The sequence below is a fragment of the Papio anubis genome, chromosome 20 (assembly GCF_008728515.1).
Source record: "Papio anubis isolate 15944 chromosome 20, Panubis1.0, whole genome shotgun sequence".
NCBI classification, from domain to species: domain Eukaryota; kingdom Metazoa; phylum Chordata; class Mammalia; order Primates; family Cercopithecidae; genus Papio; species Papio anubis.
In genome coordinates, this window is record NC_044995.1 from 25,099,879 (window position 1) to 25,127,413 (window position 27,535).

The 27,535-nt window shown below is 48.1% G+C and overlaps 1 protein-coding gene across 2 annotated transcripts in view; it reads left to right on the plus strand.

Annotated features, from left to right (window-relative positions):
- TSHZ3 (teashirt zinc finger homeobox 3) overlaps positions 1-27,535 on the plus strand; it is a 75,599-nt gene that overhangs the window by 36,031 nt on the left and 12,033 nt on the right. The window contains exon 1 of one of the 2 annotated variants that reach the window (XM_031659705.1): positions 14,761-15,187. The exons of the other annotated variant lie outside the window; for it this stretch is intronic. Within the exon in view, the coding sequence (XP_031515565.1) occupies positions 15,112-15,187 (76 nt within the window). The 5' untranslated portion in view covers positions 14,761-15,111. Of the gene's footprint in view, positions 1-14,760; positions 15,188-27,535 lie in introns of those variants that run through there. 2 annotated transcript variants of the gene reach the window in all.

The following is a 27,535-nucleotide window of genomic DNA, read 5'->3' on the forward strand; positions in this document are numbered from 1 at the left end:
TCGTTCAAAGGTGAAGCATCCTGTCTGTAATTGATAATGGCTCACTGCAAGTTTTACATTTTTATTAGCATATTTATGAACATTGAGGTTTAATAACCACTACCCCCTCCAACTGGACGTTCAGAGGTTTTAATAGAAACCTGACAAATTCCCTTCCAAATCTCGGATATGGAAATGCTAACAGCAAACGCCGGTAGCAGAGCAAAGCCCTCACCTGGGGCCTCCTGCACAGTCTCCTCTGGAAGCCTCTGTGACTGTTCCTTGCCCCTGAGCAGGTTTGGCGTCCTGAGTCCCAAACCTGTCATGCTGTTTGACGTTTCTGCATACCACATGCACTGCCTGAACTTATTATTTACACACGTTTTAACTCAAATAAATTTATTTTTAAAAGGAAAGTGTGTCACTCCTATAAATGAAGACCCAGAATCACTTGCCATAAAGAGAAAATAACCATAAAAATAAACGCCGTGAAATCAAACAATGTCATTAAATCCTAGCTGAATTCTCCTGCCTTCCTACCGGAGTCTGATGCCTTATCTCTCTTCTTTTAAAAGGGAGATTAGCAAGTGTTGGGGAGGTGTTAAAGACCAATAGCACCCACCGGATACTTTCTCCTTGAAGCAATCAGAGGGAAAAAGACGGAACTGACAAGGGAGTAATTTATTACCGTGTGATTCAAGGTGAACCACCTCATATTTTCTTGTACCGCCGGTGAAACTCCTCCCACACTGAAAGATTCTGGATTTCAGTGAACACTGACTTCGATTAACTTCCCACAGGGGCCCTGAAAACCCCAAAAGGGTTAAGAACTGTTTCCATAGGAAAGTATCTTTTCTAAAGAGGAAGAGAGAGGACCTCAGGAAGCAACAGGAGAAGACCCCTCCAGCCAGTAATGGAGTGTCCTGCTCTGATGGGAATTTGCTGCCCTGAGCGGTCCGATAGGACGACCCCATCGGAACTGTGATGACTGCAACGGGCGAGCTGAACTTTACGTTTTATTTAATTTTAATTAACTTAAACATAGATAGCCCCATGGACAACAGAGTCATTAGCCCCATGGACAGCACAGCTCTAGATCCTTCTTTTTGTGGTTCTGTGCTTGTTTCTCTGACCTAAGCCAGCGTCTGCTGATTCATAGTTTCCAGCCGTGGGAGGGAAGATGGGCCTCTTCTCAGCAGTGGTGTGCACAGCACAGAGCAGCCTGCAAAACACTCTTTTTGTCCAGTGCTCCTCTCCTAGCAACCCTGGGAAACATTGGTGTCACCATGCCTGTTTTACAGATGGGGAAACCGAGGCCCAAAGGCCATGACATGGAGAAGCCAGGATTTAAAGAGGGGTGGCTTGGCCGGGTGCAGTGGCTCACACCTGCAATCCCAGCACTTTGGGAGGTCGAGGTGGGCAGATCACTTGAGGTCAGGAGTTTGAGACCAGCCTGGCCAATATGGTGAAACCCCATCTCTACTAAAAAATACAAAAATTTGCCAGGCGTGGTGGCGCATGCCTGCAGTCCCAACTACTCAGGAGACTGAGGCAGGAGAGTCCCTTGAACCCAGGAGGTGGAGGCTGCAGTGAGCTGAGATAGTGCCATTGCACTCCAGCCTGGGAAACAGAGAGAGACTCTCTCAAAAATAAATAAATAAACACACACATAAAGAGGGGTGGCTCTGCTCAAAGATCTCTCACCCTAACAGTGAACGGACCCTAAACGGGATTCTCATCTTCCAGTCCCCATGTTCCACCCACACCCCGTGAGCATTGATCAGTATGGAGCCCGTGAGCTGGGCAGAGGGGCAAGTTCCCTTCCCAGTGCAGCACCTTCTGTCCTCTGCTTATCTCCGTATGTACTGGAGGACTCCGTAGGACCAAGACCTCTCTTTCTCATAAGAAACAAACCCTGTGCCATCGGAGGCCATAGGCGAGACTCCCCCTGAAAAGGTCCTGTGACAGGAGGCAGGCCAGAGCTCAGCAGCACATTGGCACCTATTTTGGCTCTCTTTTTCTCAGCTTCTACCTCCCCAGACATGAATGGTCTTGATCTGTCCTAGGATTTGTGGGAGATGAGGGGGATACGGGGGAAGTGGGCTGATGAATAAATCCACAACCAAAGTGTTAGGTGGATTAATAACCTCCATCAGGCCTTCAGTCCCCCCCATCCCAACTTGCTTGAAGTTTATCTGCTTTTTATACGAGTATCCAAAACAGCGTAGTGCTTAGCCCAGAGTCTCTCTGACTTGCTACTGGTGAAACCCTTGGCCTGAGATGGAGAGAGAAGTTTGGATGACTGAAGGCCTTTTGGCCGCCACCTTACCAAGGTGACCACCTCCCTTCCTGTACTCGAGAGGCTGAGCTGATGGCACAGGCAAGAGTTTCCTGGACATTGCATGATCCTTCCAGCTGCAAGGGTGGGGCCCAGTTGGGGGGGGGGGCTGAACCTGTCACTATAGAGATCCTGGCCTTATCACTGCCAAGAGTCTTCCTCGCTGATGGAAAATTCTAATTTCTGTAACCCTAAAATAATTGTTCTTGACTGAATGCTTGCCATGTGCCGGGCATGGTGCTAAGTGCTTTATGTGCATAATTCCATTAACAACAATTCTCAAAAGGGAGGACTTTTATTCTCACTTTAAAGGGAAGAACCAGAAATGTGGAGAGGTTTTGTAGCTTGCCCAAGTCCCGCTGTGGCTCAGGACAGAACAGAAGATGAACCTAGGCCTGTGAGGCCCTAGTGTCCTTTCGCATTGTGACTTATGCATCACACGGAGCCCGCACACTGCCCACCCCTTTCCCTGCATTCATTCTGAATTCTGTGCCTGAACGAGGAATGTGGCCTCTAGCTTGGCATAGATTGGTGGAACTGCATCTCCTTTAAGAAGGTGGAAGGGGCCGGGAGTGGTGGCTCATGCCTGTAATCCCAGCACTTTGGGAGGCCGAGGTGGGTGGATCACAAGGTCAGGAGATGGAGACCATCCTGGCGAACACTGTAAAACCCAGTCTCTACTAAAAATACAAAAAAAATTATCCAGGCGTGGTGGCGGGCGCCTGTAGTCCCAGCTACTCGGGAGGCTGAGGCAGGAGAATGGGCATGAAGCCGGGGGCAGAGCTTGCAGTGAGTGGAGATCGCGCCACTTCTCCAGCCTGGGCAACAGAGCGAGACTCTGTCTCAAAAAAAAAAAAAAAAAAAATGGTGGAAGGGATTCTCTCCTGAGCAGTGGGCCCCTGAGTCCATCCATTCATCCATGCAGCAGATACTTGCAGACCACCCTGGATGCCACTGCACAGGATCGGTGCTACACCAAAACGAAAAGGAAATGCATGTGGAATGGCTCCCATACCCTCGCATCTCCTTAGGAAGATGAAGGAAGACTGTGATTTCTGTCCCTAGTCTGCCCCACACTCTTTGCTTTAGGTTGCTCGACTCTTCATCTTTGGTTTTGGTCCATTGAGAGGCAGCGTGGAGGAGAGAGACTTATTACCTGGGACCAGAGTAGGGAAGAGACATGAGAAGGTTGAGACACTGAGTGGAGGCTTAGCAGACGGAGCGACATGACAACATAATGAATGGGACCCACAGTTCCAGGGATGGGGAAGGAGGTGTCGCTCAAACTCAAGGAAGGAAAACATACTTGCGTGCATTTTCTCATCATCACAAATTCCTGCGAGGGCACCAGGCTACCGGAGTATGTGTTGAAACAATTTTAGTGGATGTGTATTAAGCACCTGCACAAGCCAGTGCTGGCAGGTGCCAGGGACACCAAGATAGGCAGTCCTAAAGGGGGTTTGGAGTGTGGAGGATGAGACTCAGATGCCCGTAATTCTGATGTGGGTACTGTGATGGAAATGACCATGAGCAGTATGGGAACATGGAGAAGGATGCTATGGCCATCCCAGGGGGTGAAAGAAAGCTAGCGGCAGCTTCCTGAAAGTGGAGATGCCCCAGCTGAGTCTTCAGGGAATAATGTTCCTGCAACGGTCTTAGGAGCCGTCTTTCCTCTTTGCGCCACATTATTTAATGCTTTGCAAGTCTGGATGACTAAAGTACCATGCTTTGTCCGCACTTTTTATTTACCTACCTTGATTTCTTAGTTTGGGGCCTGTTTCTAGGCCTTTCTTGACCCCTGTGCTAATCTGGAATATTTGTTCTTGCTGACTTGATGGTTCCCAATGCCGAGAATGTGTTCTTCCTCAAAAAGAGTGCCATATGTTATATTGAGAGAGCCTCAATGCTGGTGTCTCCATTCTCTGCAGGGATTGAGTTGCCCTAGCTTGGGTTCCTGCACCTGTAAAGTATTTTTTCCATTTTTTTGCAGAAGATATGGCTCCACCCATCTACGCCCACTAGAGGCCATATTCCTCCTCAGGCAAGGAATTCTGAATCTACTTCCTCTCTCCCTTTCATCCTTCTGTGCTTTTACCACCCACCTTCTTACCTCACACACCCTGGTGGGTTATCCCATATCCTATGGGTAAATGGTAGCACTGAGAGACCGTAGGGACCCCCAAGTCCTGAACCAAGGACCCTGAACAAAGCGATGCCTACCGGCATTGTGTCTGCAAGGGATGGTCGGCGACACCACCGTGTGCATCTTCACATCAAGCAAAGCTCGAGGCAGCTGGTGCTGCAGAGGCAGCTGGGCGCTGTAGGCAGGCCCCAGGGGCCAACAGCACGGTGGTCACTGGCTCACTGAAGATTAAGCTCCTGGGCTGGCCTTGGGGAGGACGGCAGGCTGGTGGCCTGTCACGGGGAGTGGGCCCCACCAAAAAATTAGGCGGCATGGAATCTGGTCTCAGCTCTGCTGTGAACGCCTCGTGGTGCCTCTGGTCAGTCCTTTCCTCTGTTTGGGGCCTCATTTTCTCCCATTTCAAATGAAGCCCATCTGTAGGAGTCACTTCCTTTTCTCTAGGATGATCTGAATCTGAGCAGAAACAACCAGAATTTCTGCAGGGGTCTTAGATGGTGTGTCCCTGGTTTTCTCTCTTTCCAGACAACAGCATCAATTGGGTGGAGGTTCGCAGCACGTGGTGGGCAGAGAATGTGCTGCCCCTAGTCCCCAAGGGCACCTGACCAACAGAGAATGACTACTGAGTTAGTAATCTCTTCACACTACCCCTGTATACCTGTGGAGCCTAAAACACCGGGGAAGGAAGCAAACCCCAGAGCTCCGAAACCTCCATTTCCAAAAAGGATCGAGAGCCAGTCTCCTAGAAATGGAGCCCATAGTGGTGGTCCACGCTGGAGACGGTGACAAACAATTGGACCCTTGTGTCCCCAAGCTGTGGGCTCCCTGGCGATGACACCGGAGCTGTCTCTGTTTTACCTGTCGGGGGAATGTTCCAGCACATTTTCCCTTATTATGACTTGATTAAGGACACAATAAACCCTTGCCATGATTTTTATCTATTTGCAGTAATATCTCTCAGTTCTAATTTCAGAGATTAGCTTGTTTTCCAAACATTAAATGAAGGACAAACTTGATCCCATTGTTCATGCCTTGTGCCAGCACAGCCTTAGCCACCACCCACCATTGACAAACACAAGCTGCTGGCCACACCTGCACGTCACTGCCATGGGAAGCGGCCCCGAGACTGTCGGAGTGGGAGACAGAGCATTAGGGATTTCAATTCTGCTTTATTTTCAACTTGAAATGGAGGAAAACAGACAAACAACAAATAAGAAAGCTAAACAGTTGCGTGAGAGCTAGCAATTTGCTGGGCTCCCGATGACAGATACTGCATTATCATAATTGTCTCCTCTACATGATAGGACAGAAAAATAATAATGTCATTTTATTTATAGCTGGGGTGGCCCCTTTACGAGAGTCATACAAGTTTCTGCCAAGTGGAGTAGGTCAAATGACATCTTTTGATCAGGCCTGTCCAAAGAGATCAAAGATGAATGGCAGGTAATGGATACCCAATGACAAACCAAATCTAAAACAGAAATAAGGCTGCCAGAGCCTGCCAGTTACCCATTAAAGGCCCGCCTAAGGAAGGCAGGCTGCTTGACACATTGGCCGAACACCTAAATCAGCCAAGCGTCAGTGCTAAAATTGTGTATTATCATTGGAAATGGCTATTATTTCCTCGGTAACATTTCTGTTAAGGCTTTGTTTGTGTACGAGTGACCCACAGTCAGAAGTGGAGTTTGAGGAAAGCCAGTCCAAGAGGCTTGGGGGGCACCCCTGGCTTTGCCATGCGTCACGCGGTTTTAATTGTGGGGTCCTGATGGAACACCAGCTCCGTGCCGCATGCTGCTCAGGTGGAGGAGGTGGATCTGTTTCCAGGTGAGAGGGTGGTTCGGGCCTCATGTCATCACTCCTGCATTTCTCGACACTTCCAGCTCTGCTCCATCTTCCCGTCTCCCCAGCCATATGCAGTTGGCCCCATCGTAGGCCACACAAAGCCCAGAACCTTCCCAGAACACGGGGAGGGGGAGCACTAAGCAGATGGAAAAAAAAAAGAAGGGGTACAATGGCACTCCTTCCTACCCAGGCTGAGAGAACAGGGCGGGCGCTTGGCTTTTTACACAGCCAGTGCAGTCTGCACATATAGAAACGGGTAGAGGCAGCTTCCAAAATTATGGGAATAGATGCATTTTTTTTTCCTCAAGCACTTGAGTTATGTAATTAAGTTGGGCTTTGTAGAGATGTTATTTACAAGGCTTTGGTGGGGAACAAAATTTACTATCTTTTTTTTTTTTTGGCTTCTAATTTGTGGGGGTGGAATGAGGTGGAATACAAAGAAATATTCAAAGAAATATTTAGAAACGAGGACTCCAAGTCTGCAGGAGAGAACTCTAAATCTTCATGTCCCAGGGGACGCACAGGTGGTGCTGTGGGTAATTTTTAATTCTGCAGCGTATGCTGGAATGTTAAAAAATATTATTAAACATTGAAATGAGTATACTAGTTAACTAATTAGTATGTTTCTCTTTCTTTTAATAATCCTGATGCATTTTCTTTCTTTCCTACCTCCATTTTTATACACGTGTAACCCTAAAGAACATATTTAGAAGCATAATTAGTTATAATGAGAAGCAAACAAACCTAGCCCAGGGTATCTCCAGTGTATTATGTTATAAAAAATGGCAGGTAATGGTGGCAATGACAGAGACCCAGGTTCTGTGCTGCCTGGTAGGAATTCTGGTTTTACACACGCACATACACACACACGCATACATATGCACACACGCCCATGCATGAGTGCACATGCGCACCCACACACGTGCACGTGTGCCCTCTCAAGATAAAAGAGCCAATGATGAAAGCCGCCTTGGCTTGGCTCTTAAAAGTTTTACAGACCTCACGTTTTGCGATCACTTTGCATTAACTGTATCTTTAAGTAACGGAGACACTATGTCAAAGTCGCAGCATCACTTCTTGGTGATGAGAAGAAGATAGACATTTGACTGTTAGGCCTCTTGGCAGGAAATTTGGTAGTGAAGTCCCATCCAATTTGTCACACTCAGTAGTGGTCCTCGCTCCGAAGGAAGCTTGCAGCCCAGCCCGCCGCGTCACCTGTCTGGGAGAGGCCCCGCAACTCCATCCGAAGTGACAGGCTGCATATGCAGGGCCACCCCGGGAATAAGCCCACACAGTGGGTGTGCCATCGTCTCATGGGGAGGGCACACCTGTGCGTCACTCCCCGCCTGGCACTCAACTTTGACATTTGACCATTCCAAAAAAGCGCCTACCCCCTTTTTGTGGCTCCCACCCCAAACTTCTATGTAAATGAAAGTTTAAACAAATCTGTGATCATGCTGGCTTTCAAATGAAATTTTTTTTAATTTCTCTTGAATTATGTAAAGATGCATCACAAGATATTTACGATTTTTTTTAAAAACAGATATTCTTTTTATATACTGATAAAATTGGAAACTTGGAAGCATATTTGGCAAGTGTAAACAGATGGTTAAAGATATTTGCTGGGAAGTATCAGAAACAGTTATTCCTGACTTGCCTGCTTGGCTAAACATTGCTCTGAAAAGTCAACTCACAGGGCACCAGGCAGGAGATGCGGGTCCCATTTTGCTCTAAACAGAGTGGGCAGGGGCGCTGTTTTCCTCTCTATCACCATGCTCTAGGTAAAGCCTGCCCATGGAACTTGTGCCCTCTTCTCTTCCTACCCACAAACTCCATAAGGGGTTCTTTAGCAACTGAGCAAGAAGGCGTCTCTGTTGTCTCCTTAATTAAGGATGCCTGCTGCAGGGATCTCACTCAGAGGGAGCCGGGCACCTTTTACCTTTCTCCATCTAAGGTATGAAATTAGTGCTTTTCCTTTGCTCTGGGGAACCGATCCTTTTATTCAGAAGAGGTCCATGCTAGGAGATTTCCTATCCCTTCGAAGGCAATGGATGTAAAGTTGCATAAAGGAAATTACTGGGAAGAAAGAAAGAAGAAACTGACACGCGGCTTTTTTTTTTTTTTTTTTTTCCTTTCCAGACAGCAGAATTCACCACACACATTTCAAATAACGAAATCAACAGTTCAGAGGTGATTTAACAGAAAGCACAGAATTTCATGAAATTGTCTAATAGTCAGATTTGTGGTATATGTGTGGAGGGGGGGCAGGAGAGAGGGGGTGGCTGGAGATGGGGATGCGGAAGGAGGAAGCTGCCGTATTTTTTTTACAAGCTTATAAAACACAAATGCTTGTGGCACTTGCTAATCTGAAATGCTTTTAGTAGAATTGTTCAGTAGCAATAATCTGTCAACAGATTACAATTTTGCTTAATTTTAATGTGGCTAACTTAAGATGGTTGTATAGTAAATTTATGCAACTGATCACAGTTATTAAATTACTGCATCTGCAAAGGAAGCAATCAAACCCCTTATTACAGTTGCTGTGAGTGAATGCTAAATGTCAAGGAGTTACCAGTGCGCTGCGGGGAATCGCGCTCCAGTTAAAGATGCATAAAATATCAGCACTTTTTTAATGCTTGTGCATTCAACAAAGACTCCCATCATAATTAACTGGTATGGAAATAAATAATTTTTACAAACTACCTTAGAAACAGTTGTGCTATAGTTTTTGTCAAAGTCTACTGCTCTGCAGCAATATTTAAGCCCTCAGACACATTTCCCTCTAACTCACATATGCTATAAAATATTTAAATCTCACAGAGAGGTTTGAAAATGATATTATAAATCCAGCTCTCAGTGCTAAAAAGTAATTTATGATGATTAATTTAATTATACGTTTTCAGGTTTTGATATTTTAAAAACTCAAGATTAATTTTTTTTTTTTTGTTATTGTTGTTATGGTCCCAGTTTGACAGTTTGGGGAAGGGAAATTCTTTTTCTAAACAGCTGAAGATGCAGAGGGAGAGGCAGGGCCCCCAGAAAGGTGGAGAGGAAGAGTTATGAGCGTGGGGGCCACGACGTGCATACAATGAGGCCTCAGTCCTGGCCCGGCTTGCCCCATCCCCTTCAGCAAGTTTCTGAGAGTTCTAAACTGTGAAAGGCAAATTATTAGAGTGAGCACTTTGGGCCGGGTGCAGTGACTCATGCCTGTAATTCTAACACTCTGGGAGGCCGAGGCAGGTGGATCACGAGGTCAGGAGTTCGAGACCAGCTTAACCAACATGGCGAAACCCGGTCTCTACTAAAAATACAAAAATTAGCTGGGTGTGGTGGTGTGTGCCTGTAATCCCAGCTACTCAGGAGGCTGAGTCAGGAGAGTCACTTGAACCCGGGAGGCAGAGGTTGCAGTGAGCCAAGATGGCACCACTGCACTCCAGCCTGGACAACAGAGCAAGACTCCATCTCAAAAAAAAAAAAAAAAAAAAAAAAGACTGAGCACTTCACGAAGTCCTTGTGGAGGGTATGTGGGTTAGTGCCGGGAAGGCCCTGGAATAGCACTTGGCCCTAGTCAGGATCCATCTCACCAAATGGTAGGTAGCATTTATTTTGAATAAAATAAAATCTTTGCAAAAAAAAAAAAAATCCATCTTTCTGAGACTCATGTGCTTCTGCTGGCACCAGGCAATGGCTCATCCCATGACAGTTCAGCCAGCAGGTGCCATCTTTTTGCCAGTGTCCTTTGTCATTTGTGGGCTTTGGGGTTTTAGAAATCAGGCCCGTGAGGCCTTGAGACGTTGCTGGGGAAGAAATGCCAGCAGAGGAGAGAGGAAGATGGGGCGGGGTGGGGGCGTGAGAGCCTGCACCGGCACCCGCCAGACTCCTGAGTGATTTTGTGCCTTACCCTTGAGTGATTCTGTCCACTCAGCCACCTCACAGAGACGGTCAGGGTGCCAAATGGGCACTGTGCAAGTCAAGTGCCCCATGCCATCATGAGCAGAGCCTCCACCTTGGTGACTCTGGGTGCCCGTGTGAACCGAGTGCGTCTCTGGTGAGCCAGGCCTGTGCCGTCTCAGAGGCTGCTATCTCTGTTGTGTGTTGCAGCAAGACCAATGTCACAGTGCAGACCCGGGCATGTTCCTTATCTCGGTGGACAAAGTCCCTTTACAACGCTTAGGCCTGCAGGTCAGCAGCTCCGCCATTTTCCGTCTCTTCCCAGAGAGATGGGGGGTGATTTGCTGTAGTGGAGGCTTGGACGTTAGGAATGTGATGTTGTCAACCCCACCCATGAGTCTGGGCCGCCTTCACCCAAGGTATTCATTCGTTTGGTGTAGCTTTGTTTGGAGTTATCTGTTCAAACATATTTGAAGGATAACACTGTAGGGCAATCAGATTCATTCAGAGGTCCATTTGTGCACATGTGGATGGGCGTGTGTTTATGCATTTGTGGATAAGCATAAGTAGGTGTGTATGTTTACACATACATGTACATATAATCTAGATTAAAACTGAAATGAACTCAAGCCACATTGTTTACCTGTGACGTCTTATTTCCACCAAGCAAGCAATGGGGCAGGCAGAATCCACCGCACATTTTGGCCTTACTGAGCTAGACCCTTTGGCTTCCGCATGCTCCTGTTTTGAACTGTGGTCTCCTCGATATACATCTCACTTCCCATATGGAAGTGCAATTTGAGGATGAATGTAGCATCTTTGCATTATTTTTTAACCTACACACTCTGATAAGAAAAATGCATATATATGTGTGTGTTTATATATAGACATATCTATTTTTGTATGTATGTAGTCTTTAAGTATTTTAAGGTAAAAGTAAAAGCACACTTATAAAGGTCAGTTGAGGAAATGTCTGTGTGTTTGGAATGGGAAGAGACAGATTTTAGAAAACAAAACATTCAGAATATAGAATCTCTTAAAAGGAATGCATTTTGCTTTAAATTTCCATGTAACTTACACCGATTTCTGAAATGACCACAAGTACTGGATTCTTTGGGCTGGCTGCTTGTGAACAGGTGTGAGTACTTCCTGATTTTGTGTGTCTGGTGCATTTCTTGTTGAGTAGGTTGGATATGATGTGGAGTCTTACATCCCGTTCACACCCTGTGCTGTCTTTCTTCCTGGACATGGGCAGAGTCTGTGGCTCTATGTTTCCAGGGCAGGGATCACAAGGGCGGAGGGTCAGCTCTGGGCCTCTGAGCCCTTGGGAAGTGTTGGCAGCAGCTTAGGCACTGAGGGGTCACTCCTGTGCACCCCGGACCTGGAGAGGCCCTGTGAGTGGCAGTCTCAGATGGCTCAACACCACAACTCTCTTTTGCCACATTAGGTCGGTGCTGGGGCTTTATAATCTTTATGTAAGGGCCCCTTTGCCTGCGTTTCTGAGTGTAAGGAATGTGTCCAGGTACTGACTGGGCTGGGATCTTGGAGGGCCAGCTCACAGGCATTGGAACTGAGAGATCCCCGGTGTGGAATGTAACAGAAGCCTAGGGACCTGAGTTCAACTTCTGGTTTTCCACGTCATCAGCCGTATTTCTGGGACACACTGTCTCCACCTGTGGACCTTGTGGGGCAGGTGTGAGGTAAAACGTACAGCAGAGTGCGCAAGCATTTTAAAAATCAAAACGTGCTGGCTGCCATCATCACCATGGTCAGTATGATTGTCATGTCCGGCAAACATGTCCGGAAAAATCCGGATGTATTTTTCCAAGCACCTCAGACTCCTTCTGACCCGACCCTCTCTGACCTGCCGTGGGAGGCCTGAGGGTGGACCTTGTGGAATCCCTTTGCTGGGATGTCCCCCGCTCTGTGACGATGCCCGGCACAGGGCCAGTGCCTTCCTGCAGGCACGTCTCAGGCAGCCCGGCCGCTGCAGGCCCTGGGCCGTTTATTTTGGTTACATCCATGTTGCCATAATTGTGGACAAGACGGCGTGACCGGGGCGAGGTGTCTGAAATGTGCACAGCCCCAGCAGATGTCATCTAAGTTTTAATTTCAATAATTGCCTCTGTACGCCTGTCATTTGCTCCGTTAAATAGCCTGGCATCAGATGTGTGGGGCTGGCTACACGACCAGGAGGAAAACCAGTGCCGCCGTTCACCGGACTTGGAAGGTGTTGGGGATGAGAGAGGGCCCCGTCGTCTGCCCTAAGAGGGAGATGTGGTGAGGATGCCCCATCTCTGAGTCTGCACCACCCGCTTCTTTGCAGAGGGATGAATTGAAATCCCCTGCAATCCACTCCACCCACACGGGCCCCCACCCAGCCTTCCCCGTCTCACCATCACTCCTATTGTAGCCGAGGGGGGAAAGAGCGATTTTTAAAGATTTGCTAATGGTAATGAAAAATATTCTGATATAGCATTAAGGATTTTGCTCCTGAAATGTGTTTAATGTAAATATGCTGTCAGAGACCCTTCAAGTAATTGACACAAGCAGATGATTAGCAGTGTTCTCAACGGTGTTTTTGCATAATCTTACGTTTTGACAGAACTCCTCAGGCGCACGGTATTGTCAGTGCTCCGCAATCAGTAGGACTTTCTTCCCTGGCAACATTTACTTTGTCATTATAAATCTTGTAAGTGGTCATCTAGCCAGTTCTGGGTGGATGGAGGAGTGTCATTACTAACGCATTTGGGGCTATGACTTCCTACCGAGAATCTATCCTGAAAAGTAAACTTCTTACCAACTTGGATCACATCAGAGGAGCCACTTAGCAGCCCTGACCCCGGGCTTGTGGGGCCGCCATAGACGGCTGGGGCGTCAGCTCCGTGCACGCTGTGGGGCCTGGAACAGGAGGTGGTGTGGCGAGTGCATCGCTAGAGAGGCCTGGGCCCGGGCCAGCTCTCCTGGGGCCGCCTCTCCCCAGGAATTCACCCTTTGGGAAGCTGGTTATAACCTAGCTACTTTCCAAGCTAGGTTGGTTTTTCCTTTTTGTCCACTTTGAATTGAGTTCATCTATGGTGATATAAAAAAAAAATTTGTGTTCAATTATAATCATATCCAACTGCCCCAAATTAAACTGCCCTGATCCATAAGCATTCATAACCGCATACAGTTAAGTTACATTAATAGTCAATATAATAAACCTTCACCTTTATTGAAGCTGCTCTTGTTTCTACAGCAGTTCTTTAATCTATCTCAATAGATTTCTGGTGTACAGCACGTATAGATTTGGCCAGTGACAAGGGTTAGAGTAGTCTTGTAGAACATTTACTTGTAGCTCTGAAAAGCCCACATTTATCAGAGGATGAAGTCGATCACAATGTACCAGAATCAATGGAAGGCTTGTGGGATCCCTCTTAGGCTTGTAATGCGTTCACCTTCTTTGGATAGAATTCACACACACACACACACACACACACTCTCTCTCTCGCGCGCGCGCTCACACATACACGCATACTTCTCTGTCTTAAAGCCATTTATCTCTGAATGTCAAATTGCAATAATTAACCATTATTGATCTTAAATTCAATTAACTTCATTAACACAGGTCATGATGAGGGTGCGTGTAAGGGAAAGGCATTTGACAAGTGTCTTTGCTCGTGTGACATTCTGTGTCCACAGTGGCGATGATACACTGTTCCTGCTGTCCCCTCCAAGAGGCTGCCAACAGAGAGGGCTGCCCTGGGCCTCAGAGGCTTGGGTCCTGGACCCAGTCAGTGAGAGACCCCCGATGTATTTTTTCTTTTTGGTTCTGAGAACTTTGCCCAGTAGGAGTCTTATAGCTGCAAGGCAGCGTTTGAGCCCCCTTGCTATGTGTGGACACGGGGACCTTTGGAACACAGGCAGATTAATCCATGATGGTCAAGGGATGCTGACCCAGGGCCCAGCTTCTCCCCCGCACTCCATAACCTTGTCACAGAGGGTGTTCATGGACTTCCAGGCTTTGCTTCATCCAGAAAGCGGCCCTTCTATTTGTATTTTCAGATTAAATAAAAACGACTTTCCCTCTTGATCAAGAAGTAAAACACCCAGATCCCACAATTGCAACCAGTAGAGGGTTCTGGGCACCCTTGCTACATGTGTGACATTTCTTGCTTTATCTACTTTGCATATTTTGTGTCTCCCCATGCCCTGCAAGGGAGGTGATGATATTGTCCCATTTTTCAAGTGCGGAGACTGAGGCTGAGAGATGAACAGACTCACCAAGCACAGCTTGCCAAGGTGGCATAGCCAGACTCCAGCCTACCGTCCTTTCTGGTCAGAGAGAGTCCCCATGCTGTTGTGTGTCACACCTTTTTTTTGAGATAAGAGTCTCGCCCTGTCACCCAGGCTGGAGTGCAGTGGCGCAATCTTGGCTCACTGCAACCTCTGCCTTCCGGGCTCAAGCAATTCTCCTGCCTTAGCCTCCCGAGTAGCTGGGACTACAGGCGCCTGCCACCAGGCCCGGCTAATTTTCGTACTTTTAGTAGAGACGGAGTTTCTCCACGTTGGCCAGGCTGGACTCGAACTCCTGACCTCAGGTGATCTACCCCCCCTTGGCCTCCCAGAATGCTGGGATTACAGGCATGATCCACCGTGCCCGGCCATGTGTCACACGTTTAAGAAATCGGGGGACCTTCCCTCGGTTTCTTCACCCTTAAGCAGTACATTTTAAATAGGTATTCTGGAGATAGGCAGGGAGATCCAGCAGCAAAAGCCCTGGCTGCTTTTTTTTTTTTTTTTCCTCCCCCAATGCCAGTCCTTGTTCTGTGTCTCATCCCCTATCCTCTTTCTCTCTAAGCATCAGTCTCTTCATCCATGACACGGAGCCCATGGACGGCTCTCGCTCCTTCTCGGGCTGGTGTATAGCCGGGCAGCGATCATGTGCAGAAGGTACCCCAAGGAGTGCAAGGCCCCTCAAAGTGTGCCAGGACCGTTCCCAGAAAGCACCACTGCAGGTAGATGGAAGGCTCCCGTGCATCCGTAATTGGTTCTGGGCTTTTAATTCTTTACGAAAATGCTGCTTGGTGCCAAAGAGTCTCAAGGAAATGGAACAAAACAAACAAACAAAAAGAACAAGCCTTAAGCCGGCTGTTTTACGGGGTCGACTTTTAATTTAAAAGTTTGATTTAATTCAAAGAAATTGATTGAGTATCTGACTTGTGCAAGGCCCTCCCTCTGCTCTGTGGGGGGGACCGTTGGGACCCCCTTGCCTCCCTAGCCCACTGGAGTAAAGGGACTGCCCTAGCTGCAGAGTTTCTGCAGGGCCGTGGGGATGCAGAGGTGAGAAGGATGGGCTTTGGATGGAGGCGACAGCAAAGCCCTTGGTCATGTGAGACGTCAGCTGGGTTGTGGGAGGTGAAATGCTCCTGGTCACATGAGCAAGCCTAGAGTGGCCTTCCCTCGGTGCAAGGGAAGCCAAGAGACACAGATCTCACAGGTCCATGAGCACCTCCTGAGGAGGTGACCTAGGAGGCCACGGGAGCTCCGTACAGCTCTGTCCCTGCTGCCGAGGTGGGGGCCCGCTGACCCTTTCTCAGGAAACGTCTGCTGATCCAGTAGCAGGTCTCCCTGCAGTGCATGAGCATTTCACAGCTGGGTTTTAGGAGCATAACCACTTGACCTGTAGGTACGCATTAGGGCAGGGACGGCCAGGGAAGCAAGTGGCAGCTGAAGGGGGGGGGTTGTACATATCCTGGTTTATTTTGAGTGTCCTCTCCAAGCCTGTGTGTTTCTAGAGCACTTGCATTAGAAGCAGAAAGTCCAGGCCAGGTACGGTGCCTCACGCCTGTAATCCCACTGCTTTGAGGGGCCGAGGTGTTGGAGGCCAGGAGTTCAAGACCAGCCTGGGCAACATAGCTAGACCCTGTCTCTACAAAAGAAAAACTTAAAAACCATCTAGGCGTAGTGATGTGCACCTGTAGTCCCAGCTACTTGGGAGGCTAAGGCAGGAGGATCACTTGAGTCCAGGAGTTCAAGGCTGCAGGTGAGCCATGATCGCACCACTGCACTCCAACGTGGGCAATGGAGCAAGACCTTGTCTCTTAAAAAAAATAAAAAATTAGAAAATTAGGTTGTAGAACTTTCTGTGGTTCTTAGGAAGGGGCACAAAAAGAGACAGGAAGGGAATAAACTACCCTTACTCTTGGTGGTGATCTTATTCAGTCTTCACAGCAGAAGGGTGGGGCCCAGAGAGGTCTCACTGCACATCTGTCTCCATTGTCCCACCTGCCACACAGACACCTGCCCCGCGGAGTCCACCGCAGGGACTTGGGAAGGCTGGCGCTGTGATCCGCAGGGCTGGGCTCTGAAGGGATGCAGGGAGCTGAGAACTGTGCCCAGTGGAGGGGTCAGCTGGCCTCACACACCAAGCCTGAACATGAAAGGAAGGGACAGACCCGAAACCCGCTGGTTCCCACAATGGGGACAAGACCCTGCCTGTGGTTAGGGGTGCTGTGCTCCCCAGATGTTTTGGGTGTTGCCCAGCACCCTTCCAGCCTCCCACCTCCTGCTCCCACTGAGGTCAAAATTAGGACTGCAGCACACAGTTTGCCCATCTCTCTGTTTTCCCCGTAGTTTGTTGTCACTGTAGGTGACACTTTCACCCAGAATGCTGCCGCAGAAGATAGCAAAGGTGGGAGGTTGGAGAGCTGTCCTGGGCCCTTTGGCATTCTGTGGAGCTGGCACCTGAGGCCCCTGTGCCTTTGTGACTGACCCCCCTGCAGGAACCCACTCTCCACTGACTCCCAGGCATGCGGCCCCAAATGCCCACTCCCTGGGACCGGGCACTGTGTCTTCTGGGCTGATGGTGTCCCATATAGAGCCTGACACACAGGAGGTGCATGCTACAAATAAAAATTCCTTTATAACTTTTAAAATGTCACAGTACTAACTGGGCAAGGTGGCCCACGCCTGTAATCCCAGCACTTTGGGAGGCGAGGTGGGTAGATCACGAGGTGGGTAGGTCAGGAGTTGGAGACGAGCCTGGCCAATATGGTGAAACCCTGTATCTACTAAAATTACAATAATTACCTGGGCATGGTGGCATGCCTGTAGTCCCAGCTACTTGGGAGGCTGAGGTGGCAAGATCACTTGAACCCGGGAGGTAGAGGTTGCAGTTAGCTGAGATTGTGCCACTGCACTCCAGCCTGGACGACAGAGCAAGACTCTGTCTCAAAAACAAAAACAAACAAACAAAAAAAAGGCCGTACATGGTAGCTCACGCCTGTAATCCCAGCATTTTGGGAGGCTGAGGCGGGCAGATCACCTGAGGTCAGGAATCCAAGACTAGCCTGGCCAACATAGTGAAACCCCATCTCTACTAAAAATACAAAAACTTAGCCAGGCATGGTGGCGGGCACCTTTAATCCCAGCTACTCGGGAGGCTGAGGCAGGAGAATCGCTTGAACTTGGGAGGCAGAGGCTGCAGTGAGCCGAGATTACACCATTGGACTCCAGCCTGGGCAATAAGAGCAAAACTTTGTCTCAAAAAAAAAAAAAAAATTCACAGCACTTCATGAAGGTGTGCTTGTGAACATTCCAGATGGTGCAGAGGAGCACCCTCTTCCTCCCCTTCCTCCCGCCGTGCTGCTCCCCACAACCACATCTGCCTCCACCACCTGCAGGACAGCTGCTAACATCCAGACCAGGATTCTTTCCTGGGTGCCCACATACAGTCACACACACACAGACTTGCTCAGAAAACAGAGACCCATGTTTGTGTGTCTGAGACTTATTTTCTTTTCCTACCTTCTGCTGTGTCTTAGAGATCTTCTCATATGAGAAATTAGGGAATTATCATTGTTTTTAAACTTTGTATGCAGTTGGGTACACATGGCTATAAAGATGGGAACAGTGGAGACGGGGGGCTACTAGACGGGATAGGGGAAGGTCAGGGGCAAGGGCTGAAAAACCACCTGTTAGATGTCATGCTCACTACTGGGGTGATGGGACCCTAAACCTCAGCATCACACCATATGGCCGTGTGATAAACCTGCACCTGTACCCCTGAACCGCAAAGTTGAAATTATTAAAAAACCTTTTTATGCAGAATAACATACAAAAAGCCCAGCATATGAATATAAGTGTAGGTTGAATTTTCCCCAGGTGAACACACCCATGCCTCCAGGGCCCAGGCCCAGAGGCAGAACATTTCATGCTCCAGGAGTTCCTCCACCCTTCCCCAGCCACCACCTCCAAAGGGTAACTGTTCTCCTGACTTTTAACACCACAGGTGAGCTTTCCCTGATTTTGAAATTTACATAAATGAATTCATACAATGTTTTGTTGGCGTGATCCTCCCATGTTGTTTTGAATAACAGTTGATTTTGTCTGTGGCATGGCACTCTAGTGTATGGACAGGACACCGTGTATTTATTCACTCTACTGGTGACGAACATTTGGATCCTTTCCAGTTGCTTTGCTGCTGTGAATAGCGTATGAAAGGATATCAGGTCTTTTGATGAAATACGTATGCACATCTAATGGGTCTAGATCTAGGAATAGAATTGCCGGGTCACAGAGTATGTGTACATGTAGCTTTTGTGGATACTGACAAACAGAGATTTTCAAAATGGTTGTTAACAGTTGGTACTTGAAAGTTCCAGTGTTCCGTATCTTCTCTGACACTGGTATCTCTGTCTTACCATCCTTGTGAGTTGCTGCATAGTATTTCATGATATGGGTATACCTTAGTTTGTTTATTCACTTCTTTGGTATTCTAAGAAATACTGATGAGGACACCCTTTATAGAGGGTTGTTGTTGTTGTTGTTGTTATTATTGTTGTTGTTGTTGAGGGGCTATGTATGATGTATGAATGTTTTTGTAGTAAAGATTGCTAGCTGGGTCAGAGCGTAGATGTTTTCAATTTTCATATACATTACTAAGTTATCCTCCACAAGAAGGCAAGCAAGGCATGAATCAGTTAGTGAGAGTGCTGTTCTCATTATTTTATTGTTGTTTCTTTTCTCTCTCTCTCTTTTTCCTCTCTTCCTTGTGATGGATCGTAAGGTGTTAAGGGTTCCTGATCTAGTATAAGAAACACTCAACTCAGACCATGTAGAGTGTCAATATAAAAATGCGAGACAGGATACTTAAGAGGAAACATATATTGTGATGTCAACCAGTCAATAGATACTATTTCTACATTGGTTGGAGGAAAGCTGTTTTAATATATAGAAATGACGTTGAAATCTGTAGGCATGTATATGTCAGTCAGAAATATTTAAAAATTGAAATATTTGACCATTACTTTTGTTCCTTCAAACAGGCTAGAATGATTTTTTCACTATTCATCCAAACAGTGTTCACATGTACACTACTGAGGCCTGGGTGTGTGTTAACTGAGAGCTGGGTCAATACTGAGTGAGTGCTTGTTGACTGCTGAGTGAGTGTTGAGTACTGGCTAAATGCTGACTGAGTGCTACTGGCTGAGTGCTGGGTCAGGGCTGGCTGAGTCCTGGCTGAGTGCTAGGTGAGTGTTGGATCAATGCTAGCTGAATGTTGGCTAAGTGCTGGCTGAGTCCTGGATGAGTACTTGCTGAGTGTTGGCTGAAAATTGTGTCAATGCTGGCTGAATGCTGGATCAGTCCTGGCTCAATGCAGGCAGTGCTGCAGACGTTAAGAAGGTCACTTAGTCATGGTGGCTACCATGCAGGTGCCCAGTGCAGAGAGGGTAGGGCTGAACTTTTCTGAGGTCACTGGGAACATTTTCTCTCCAAGTTTTCCTTGTGCTCGTAAGATGAGGAACTTTGCCAGAACTGAGATACACTGGTGGCCCTGGTTCTTCCTGGAGTGTCTCTGTTCTGTGACATGGGAGTGAGGCATGAAGAGATGCATGGGAAGTCAGAGAGCACCTAAGGCTTCTCAGCCCAGCATTCAAGAGCTGTTGAGGAAGGCAGTGGAAACTTCTACCTGAAGTGACCCTGGGTCTTTGTTGGTTCTTAGCCTAAGCAGCGCCATCCAAACTAAAATAATTGGACCAGAAGTTACTGAGTCCAGTTGGCATGCCAGGCCATGCAAAGAGCACAGAGGTAAGGAATGCTCCTGTAATGTATATAGAAAGAGAATTTATGCCCAGGATCAGCCACTCGAAAACTACAAGAGATAAATGCCTGAAGAGATATATAGTGATGCTGATAATTTCTTATATTTCTGTAGACTTTAGAGTTTAGAGAGGAAGTTTCCATTCATTGTCTCATCACAGAAATTAAAGAGATCACCTTCACAGAGACAGATGAGAAAGGACTTCCTGGGGGACATGGAAAGAGCAGGACCTTGGAGGACAGGGAGGGGAGTGTGAAAAGATTGAGCATGGTATGTAAAATGGACGAAACAGCATCAATCAAGGCAAGATCAAAGGAAAATTATCAGGGAAGACTAGCATCTGTGTGTGTGGAGGGGGCAGTGGATGATAAAACTTAGAAAGTAGAGTGGGACTTGGTTAACCTGGGCTTTGAATATTGAGCTAAGACATTTGTGCAGGTGTATGATTCTCTAATGCCCTTATCCTCTGTGTAACCAAGGCCATCTTGAGCACATAAAAATATAGCCTGTAATTCTGAGCTATTTCTACTTTGGTTATTTATTCCTAACCCTAAAGCATCTGGAGTATGGTCATGCCCAATACAGCTGGGTGGATGGATGGGATTTGACTGTTGATGGATATGCGGTGGATGGATGGTTGGATGGATGGATGGACTTTTGGATGAATGGATACATTTTTGAATGGAAGAGTTGATGGATGGATGGATGGATGGATTGATGGATGGAATACTACTTTTGGACACGGATGGATCTTCAGACGGATGGATATTGGACGGATGAATTTTGAATGGATGGATGGGATGGATGGGCGGGTTTTGTCAATGGATAGCATGATTTACTGTTTCTTGAATGGATCTGGCCTGGGACATTAAAGAACGATAAACGGATGTGTGGATGGATGATGATGAATACTTGGATGGATGGATGGATGGGCTTTTGGATTACGACAATTTCGATTAAAACGTGGTATGCGGATGACGCATGGATGGCCTTAGATGGATAGGCTTTGGATTTGTTGTATTTTAACAGATCAAATGGATGATGGTTTTGGCTGGATAGATGGGTGGATGGATGGATGGATGGATGGATGGATGGATGGATTTTCGGATGGATGGATACCTTTTTGAATGGATGAATTTTTGAATGGATGGATGGATGGTTTTGGCTGATGGATGGGTGATGGAGATGAGTTTTGAATAACAGACGGTTTTGGGATGGCCAGAAGAACAGAGGAATGGACGGATGGATGATGGATGCATGATGATGTATGACCATTGATGGACGCCGGGGCCTTTGATGATGGATACCACGCCGGACGGACAGAATGGGTAAAAGAAGGGTGGATGAATGGATGGGTTTTGGATGGATAGGTTTTTGGATGGTTAGATGAATAGATTTTTCAGTGGATGGATGGGTTTTTGGTTGGATAGATGGGTGGATGGATGGATGAGTTTTTGAATGGATGGGCTTGGGATGGCTAGAAGAATGAGGTGAATGGATGGGGGATGGATGGACGAATGGATGAATGGATGGATGAATGGATGGATTTTTGGATGGATGGATGGATGGATGGATGGATGGATGGATGGATGGAGGGTTGGCTGGGTGGATGGGTAGATGTGTTGAGTGAATCAGTTGCTTCCTCTTCCATGTAAATCTTAACTCCTATCTCTTGTTAGCCATCCATTTACCTTCCCCTTGGATATAGCTCTTTTAGTATTTTGGAGGAAAGCCAGCAAGTCCCAGTGACAGTTTGAGTTGTACATGTTTAGCCACTTGAAGAGGCCCATTTTAAGGACTGTTCCCAAATTTTCACAGCCTGCTGCCCAATTCTAAAGGTGCTTTTCCCAGGTTTTTAGATCACCAAGTGTATAGGCAGGCAAGAGTTACTTGGTTCCTTAAGCTGCCTCAATGAGCTCCCTCATTAAAAACATCAGCTACCCCCTGAGAATCCCTCTGCTCGTGTATGCAATTTGAGAAGGTCAAGCACATCCCCTGCCCCTAATAATTTGCCTGATTCCTATTCCACCAAGATGAGAGAATCCTTTCTTTGGATGAAGTTATTCTTCTAATGTATTGGATTCAATATAGGCCAGGGTTTACCTTATGGATTTTGTAGAACAAAAGGTAAAAAGGACATTGGGAAGAGATTCAGACCCTGGATTCTTTATTCTGAGAGAGCAGTGTACTTGGGAATGTATTGAACTCAAAGAGGAATGGGAGTACAGCACCCACAGGCAGCTTACTTCCTTCACCACTCTTGAAAAAATGCACCCTGGCTCCAGAAACCATGTTTCACTTGATAGACCATCGCCGGCTACCAGGCCAAACTGATTGCTGTCAACCCAGACATGGCCCTACCATCCAGCTGGCTGAATGATGACTCTACCCTGTAGCTTACATGGATTAAGGTGATTTCAGCAATGAAGCACTCCTCCAGGGCACAGAGAGTGAGCGTATGGACTTCCCATGACAGCATACTGGTGTGGGCTTCCACGGTGGGTTTGGTGCCCAGTCAGTTTAAATGTGCTTGAAGCCAAGGACAGTAGGTGACTCAGATGGTCCCCGAAGTGAGTATTTATTTATTCTTTGTTATCTGAAGATTTGTCTGAGGCAGTGGTTTTTGTCCTGCGAATGCAACCTTGATACATTTATTTTTGTTTGCACTGAGGTTGGCGCCCACACTGCAGCAGAGCAAGCCCCCCAGAAGGCATTGGAAGAGAGACATTGTAGAGATAGGGAAGCTGCCTTCTCTTTCTGATCTTGGAGAGCCTCCTAATGTTCTGTCTTCCTCCTTTTCTGAGCCATCCCCCTCATGAAGAGTGCTGGGAAGGGAGGGAGATTGTTCTGGGGAGGAGCTACTGAGACGGTGGCACAATGGGGTCCTTTCATTGCAGCAAGAATTCAAAGAGAGAAGCTTCAGGCAGTGTCTTTCTTAACTCAGTTTTGGGAGCCCCAGGTTTGGCTTCTGGAACTCTTGGACTCTTGTTTCCCATCACTGCTGGAGGAACAGGACTCATCCTGGGTTCTGAGTCTTCTGAACTGGCTGGGGCTTCCAGCAGCTGGGAGGTGTCCTGGGAAGCCTCGCTGCCGTGGGTTCCCTAGAGGAGCAGCCGCAGCCTGTCATTGGCTTGCGCCACCACTGACCACAATGGCTGTGCTAAAGCATGGTGTTTCCTTATTCACACTGACTTTATTCACCAATCAGCTAATGCCATGCTTTTCTTGGCATGAAAGCATTGCAGCTTTATTAACACAGGGATACCAAACTGAACAAGCATTCGTCTCTCACATTACATCAAATTAGCGTGTACAAAATTAATATTCCTGACCTTGCTAGTGGGAAGAGCAATCAATCTAGGGGAGGTTGTCATCCCACCGTGGCCAGCCTTCTGCAGAAGTCATGGCCATTACAGCTGCAGCCACTTTTCCTTCCCCCAGAGCCAAACCATGCCCTTCTGGACCCTCTGGCCCTTGGGTATTGCCCTGGTTTCTGAGGAGCTCCAAATCCTAGCAGTGATGCCTGGAAGGTCCCTAGTCTCCCTGGTACCATCCAAGAATGCCATTCTCTCCTTGTCCCTAGAGGCCATGGCTTCCATCATCCTAGGTGACATCTGTAGGTGACTCCAGGTGCCCAGGTGGATGGATGGAGAAGACTTGTGTTCCCCACTGAATTGTCACTTCCTGGGTACCAGGTATAAACAGTCCTCTAGAATGCTTTCTTCTCCCTGCTTATTTAATAATTAGACAGAGGCCCAACATTCAATCCAATCATATTGGTACCCCCCAGTGTGTGTTTAGCTAAGCCCCCTCCACTCCATCCCACACTTCCCCCTGCCATCTCCTCTCTCTCTTTGCACAAAAGGGAAGTCCTGCCTTCATACTGCTGCTTTGAGCCCCTCCTGGTCGAGAGCCAAGAAGGTGCACCTCCATCTTGATTTTTCATGTTCTCTGAGGGCTGGGGGAATGTGTTTGGTTAGGGGCAATCCAGGCCTGAGCATCCTTCCTGTCTGTCTACCCTTCCTACCCACCAGGGCTCCAGGCCAGGTCTAGGGGCAGCTGCCTCTGAGCAGCCCATTGTGTGGGACCTCAGGACATCTGGGGATAGCTCTAGGCCCCACATCGGGTTGTCAGACACAGCTGATATGGCAGGTGTGGTTCCCCTGAGGAAGGAATCCCCTTGCTTCATCATAGCAAGGTGTGCAACACGTTTGTACAGCAGAGAGCCCCATGTAAGCGTAACCCAGGGGCACAGTGTGTGAGGCACTTCCGTGACTCCTTTGTCAAGCAGAAATTCTTGTGTCAAATGGATCAGTTCATCCAGATTTTCCAGGTGTATTGAGAATAAGCTGAGATTTAGGCGAAATTTTCTGGGGACTTTGAGCTCTTTCGCTGACACAGAGGAAGGTGATTCAAGGCAGACGCCCAGCGGAAAGGGGGACTGGGCTCCGCCTGGAGGAGAAGGCGGCCCAGCTTGGGAGCTGGGGGCTACAGGGACAGTGGTAGCCAATCTGAGAGCCAGTGTCTGAGGTGGCTGCCCCAGCCAGCACTGTGCTGCAGGGCATCTGGCTCCAACTCCCACCCCTGGGAGTGGGGCACTGGGGATCTCCAGTCAGATCCATGCAGTTGGGTGGAGAGGGGCTGAGTCCATGGTCCTGCCCGCTTCCTTCCTAGAATTCCTATGCCAGGAACCGGGGCCTGGGGAGGAGAGCTGTGCGTGGTCAGGAGTGCTAATGCTGCAGGCGTGCGTCTGACATCGTCTCTTCCTTCCTCGCCTCCTTTCCTTGCCCTCCATTTCCCTCTCTTTTTTCTTCCCCTTTCTGTCTGGCTTTCTTCCTTTTCTGCAGCCGCCATTTTAAGGCTGCCCAGAGGGAGGAGGCACAGAACCCACAGTGGGAGCTCTCACCCCAGCACGGCTTGGTGCTGGTCTTCCCACCTCCTCCTTTCCTGAAAGGCAGCAAGGTCAGCATAGAGGGTCTGGGAGACCCAGAGGCTTTTACAAGAGGAGGGGTGACCCTAGGGGCCATCCCCTGGCCCTGCCTCCCAGATTCCCGACAGCCGCACGGCCCCTGTGCAGTTGGTGCACCTCTGTTTGCAGAGTTTCTTTAACTTGGAAAAGTCCTTTATGCCCACTCCTTATGAAATCCTTGGTTGCCTGCAAACACCTGGGAGGCGGATGTGGCCAGTTGCATCTTCCCATTCCTTCCTCCCATTTGTTGATGAAGAAACTGATGCACACAGACGTGAAGTCAGTCATCAGAGCCACAGGACTAATCCATGGCAGGGCAGAAGCTGAGAGCCAGGGCCTCCCTGCCTAACATCACGTTGTTTCCCGGAGAGAAATGTGATGCAGAAACATCAGGTCCTGCCTGGCTCCATGGCTCATGCCTGGAATCTCAGTGCTTTGGGAGGCTGAGGCTGGAGGATCACTTGAGGCCAGGAGTTCCAGAGCAGCCTGGGCAACACAGCAAGACCCCAACTCTAAGAAAAGATTGTTTTTAATCAGCGTATTGGTGCTTACCTGTAGTTCCAGCTACTAGGGAGACTGAGGTGGAAGGATCACTTGAGCCCAGGAGTTCGAGGCTGCAGTGAGCCATGATCACACCACTACACTCCAGGCTGGGCAACAGAGCAGAGAATCGGCAGGTCCTCTCCAGAGTCCAACTACTGCCCTCCTGGATGGCTCGCCACATTGGGTTGCTGTGGCTTTTGAACTGTCCCCTCCTGTCTCCTCCTGCCATTTCCTTGGGGTCTGCTCTGTTGTGGGCCCAGGTGTGAGGGAGGCAGGTAAGTGGGGAGTGAGAAGTGGTCAAGATGCCTTGTGAACATCTTGGCATTTTTCCTTGTCCAAGCGCATTCTGCAGCAGAGAAGAGGACTTCGTGCCTGCTGAGGGCTTAGGCATGTGCTGAAGTTGATTCTGGCTCTGAGGAAAGGGCAGGAGGGTCTGCAGAGACTGGTGTGCCTGAGTCCTGGAGAGTCTGCCTGAGAAAACACACCTGGCAGCCACCTTCCCAAACCATTCGACTAGTTAAATTCTTATTAAAAAACAAACAAACAAGAAACAAACAAAAAACAATAAAACACTCTTATCCTGGCGTGGTATCTAGTGCCTGTAGTCCTAGCTATCCAGGAGGCTAAGGTGGGAGGATGGCTTGAGTCCAGGAGTTTCAGGGCTGCAGTGAGCTGTGGTTGCACCACTGAACTTCAGCATGGATAACAGGGCATAACCCTGTCTCAAAAAAAAAAAATAAAGAAAGAAAGAAAAAGAAAAAAAAAATCACCCTGTGTTGTTTGAAAATCTGAGTATTCAGAGAAGCAGGAGGAAAGGAGGCCCGGAGTTCCCAGCATTAGAACGGACCCATACGGGCTCCCCTAGGTCCATCCTCTTTTACCTTGGTGGCCATCCTGAGGGCCGCTTCTGCACCAGAACTCAAGACTCCAGGCCCTCTTTGTCATAGAGTCCTTTCCAGAAAATAACCTCTTTCATCCTTGTCTCTTCTCAAATCTCCATCACCCATGTTCTCTCTCTCCATTCCTACCTCCCATGCCCCTCAGTAGCCTCTCTCTCCCCGACCCCAACCCTAGTGGGTCCTTTTCCTCTCCCATCTCTTTCTCCCTCTGTCCTCTCTCTGCTGGGCCCCCTCCTCTCTCTCTGCACCCTTCTTAAACCCGGGATGACTTGGTGGCCCCTTCCCTCTTTGGTCCTTTCTTCTCCTTTCCCTCCTTTCCCCACCTCTTCCTCTCCCTCCTGCCTCTACTCTTTCCTCCATCACAGTCACAGGGATCCTTATGGATGGATGATGACCAGAGGCACTCATTGCAGAGAGCGGTGCTCTTCTGGACTATCCCTAATAAGAAGACATGGGAAAAAGGAATCTGTAAGAAGTTTTAGCCAGTAAAGCACCTTCCCAGGCAAAACAGAGGGTTATAACTTCAGAACCTTTATTTCAGTCCAGAAAATGCTAACATTCACAGGGCAGTGTACCTGGAAATTGCATTGGGAGGCGGCACACAGCCATGCTTTCTTTTCCTTTCTTCCCACCCACACCCAGCGCCCCCTCCCACCCTGACTTGCCCATCCGTGGCCCCCGTGGCTGGAGAGTGCAGGTCCCAGCCAACACTTCCTCTTCATCTTTTGGGAGAGATTTTTAGGTGTGTGATGAAGGTAATTCCACCTTGTCCAGAAATGAATTCTGTTATGCCCCAGCTTACTGTTTTATGTTTATGTGACACACATTAGTTTCTTTTTACCTAGAGATT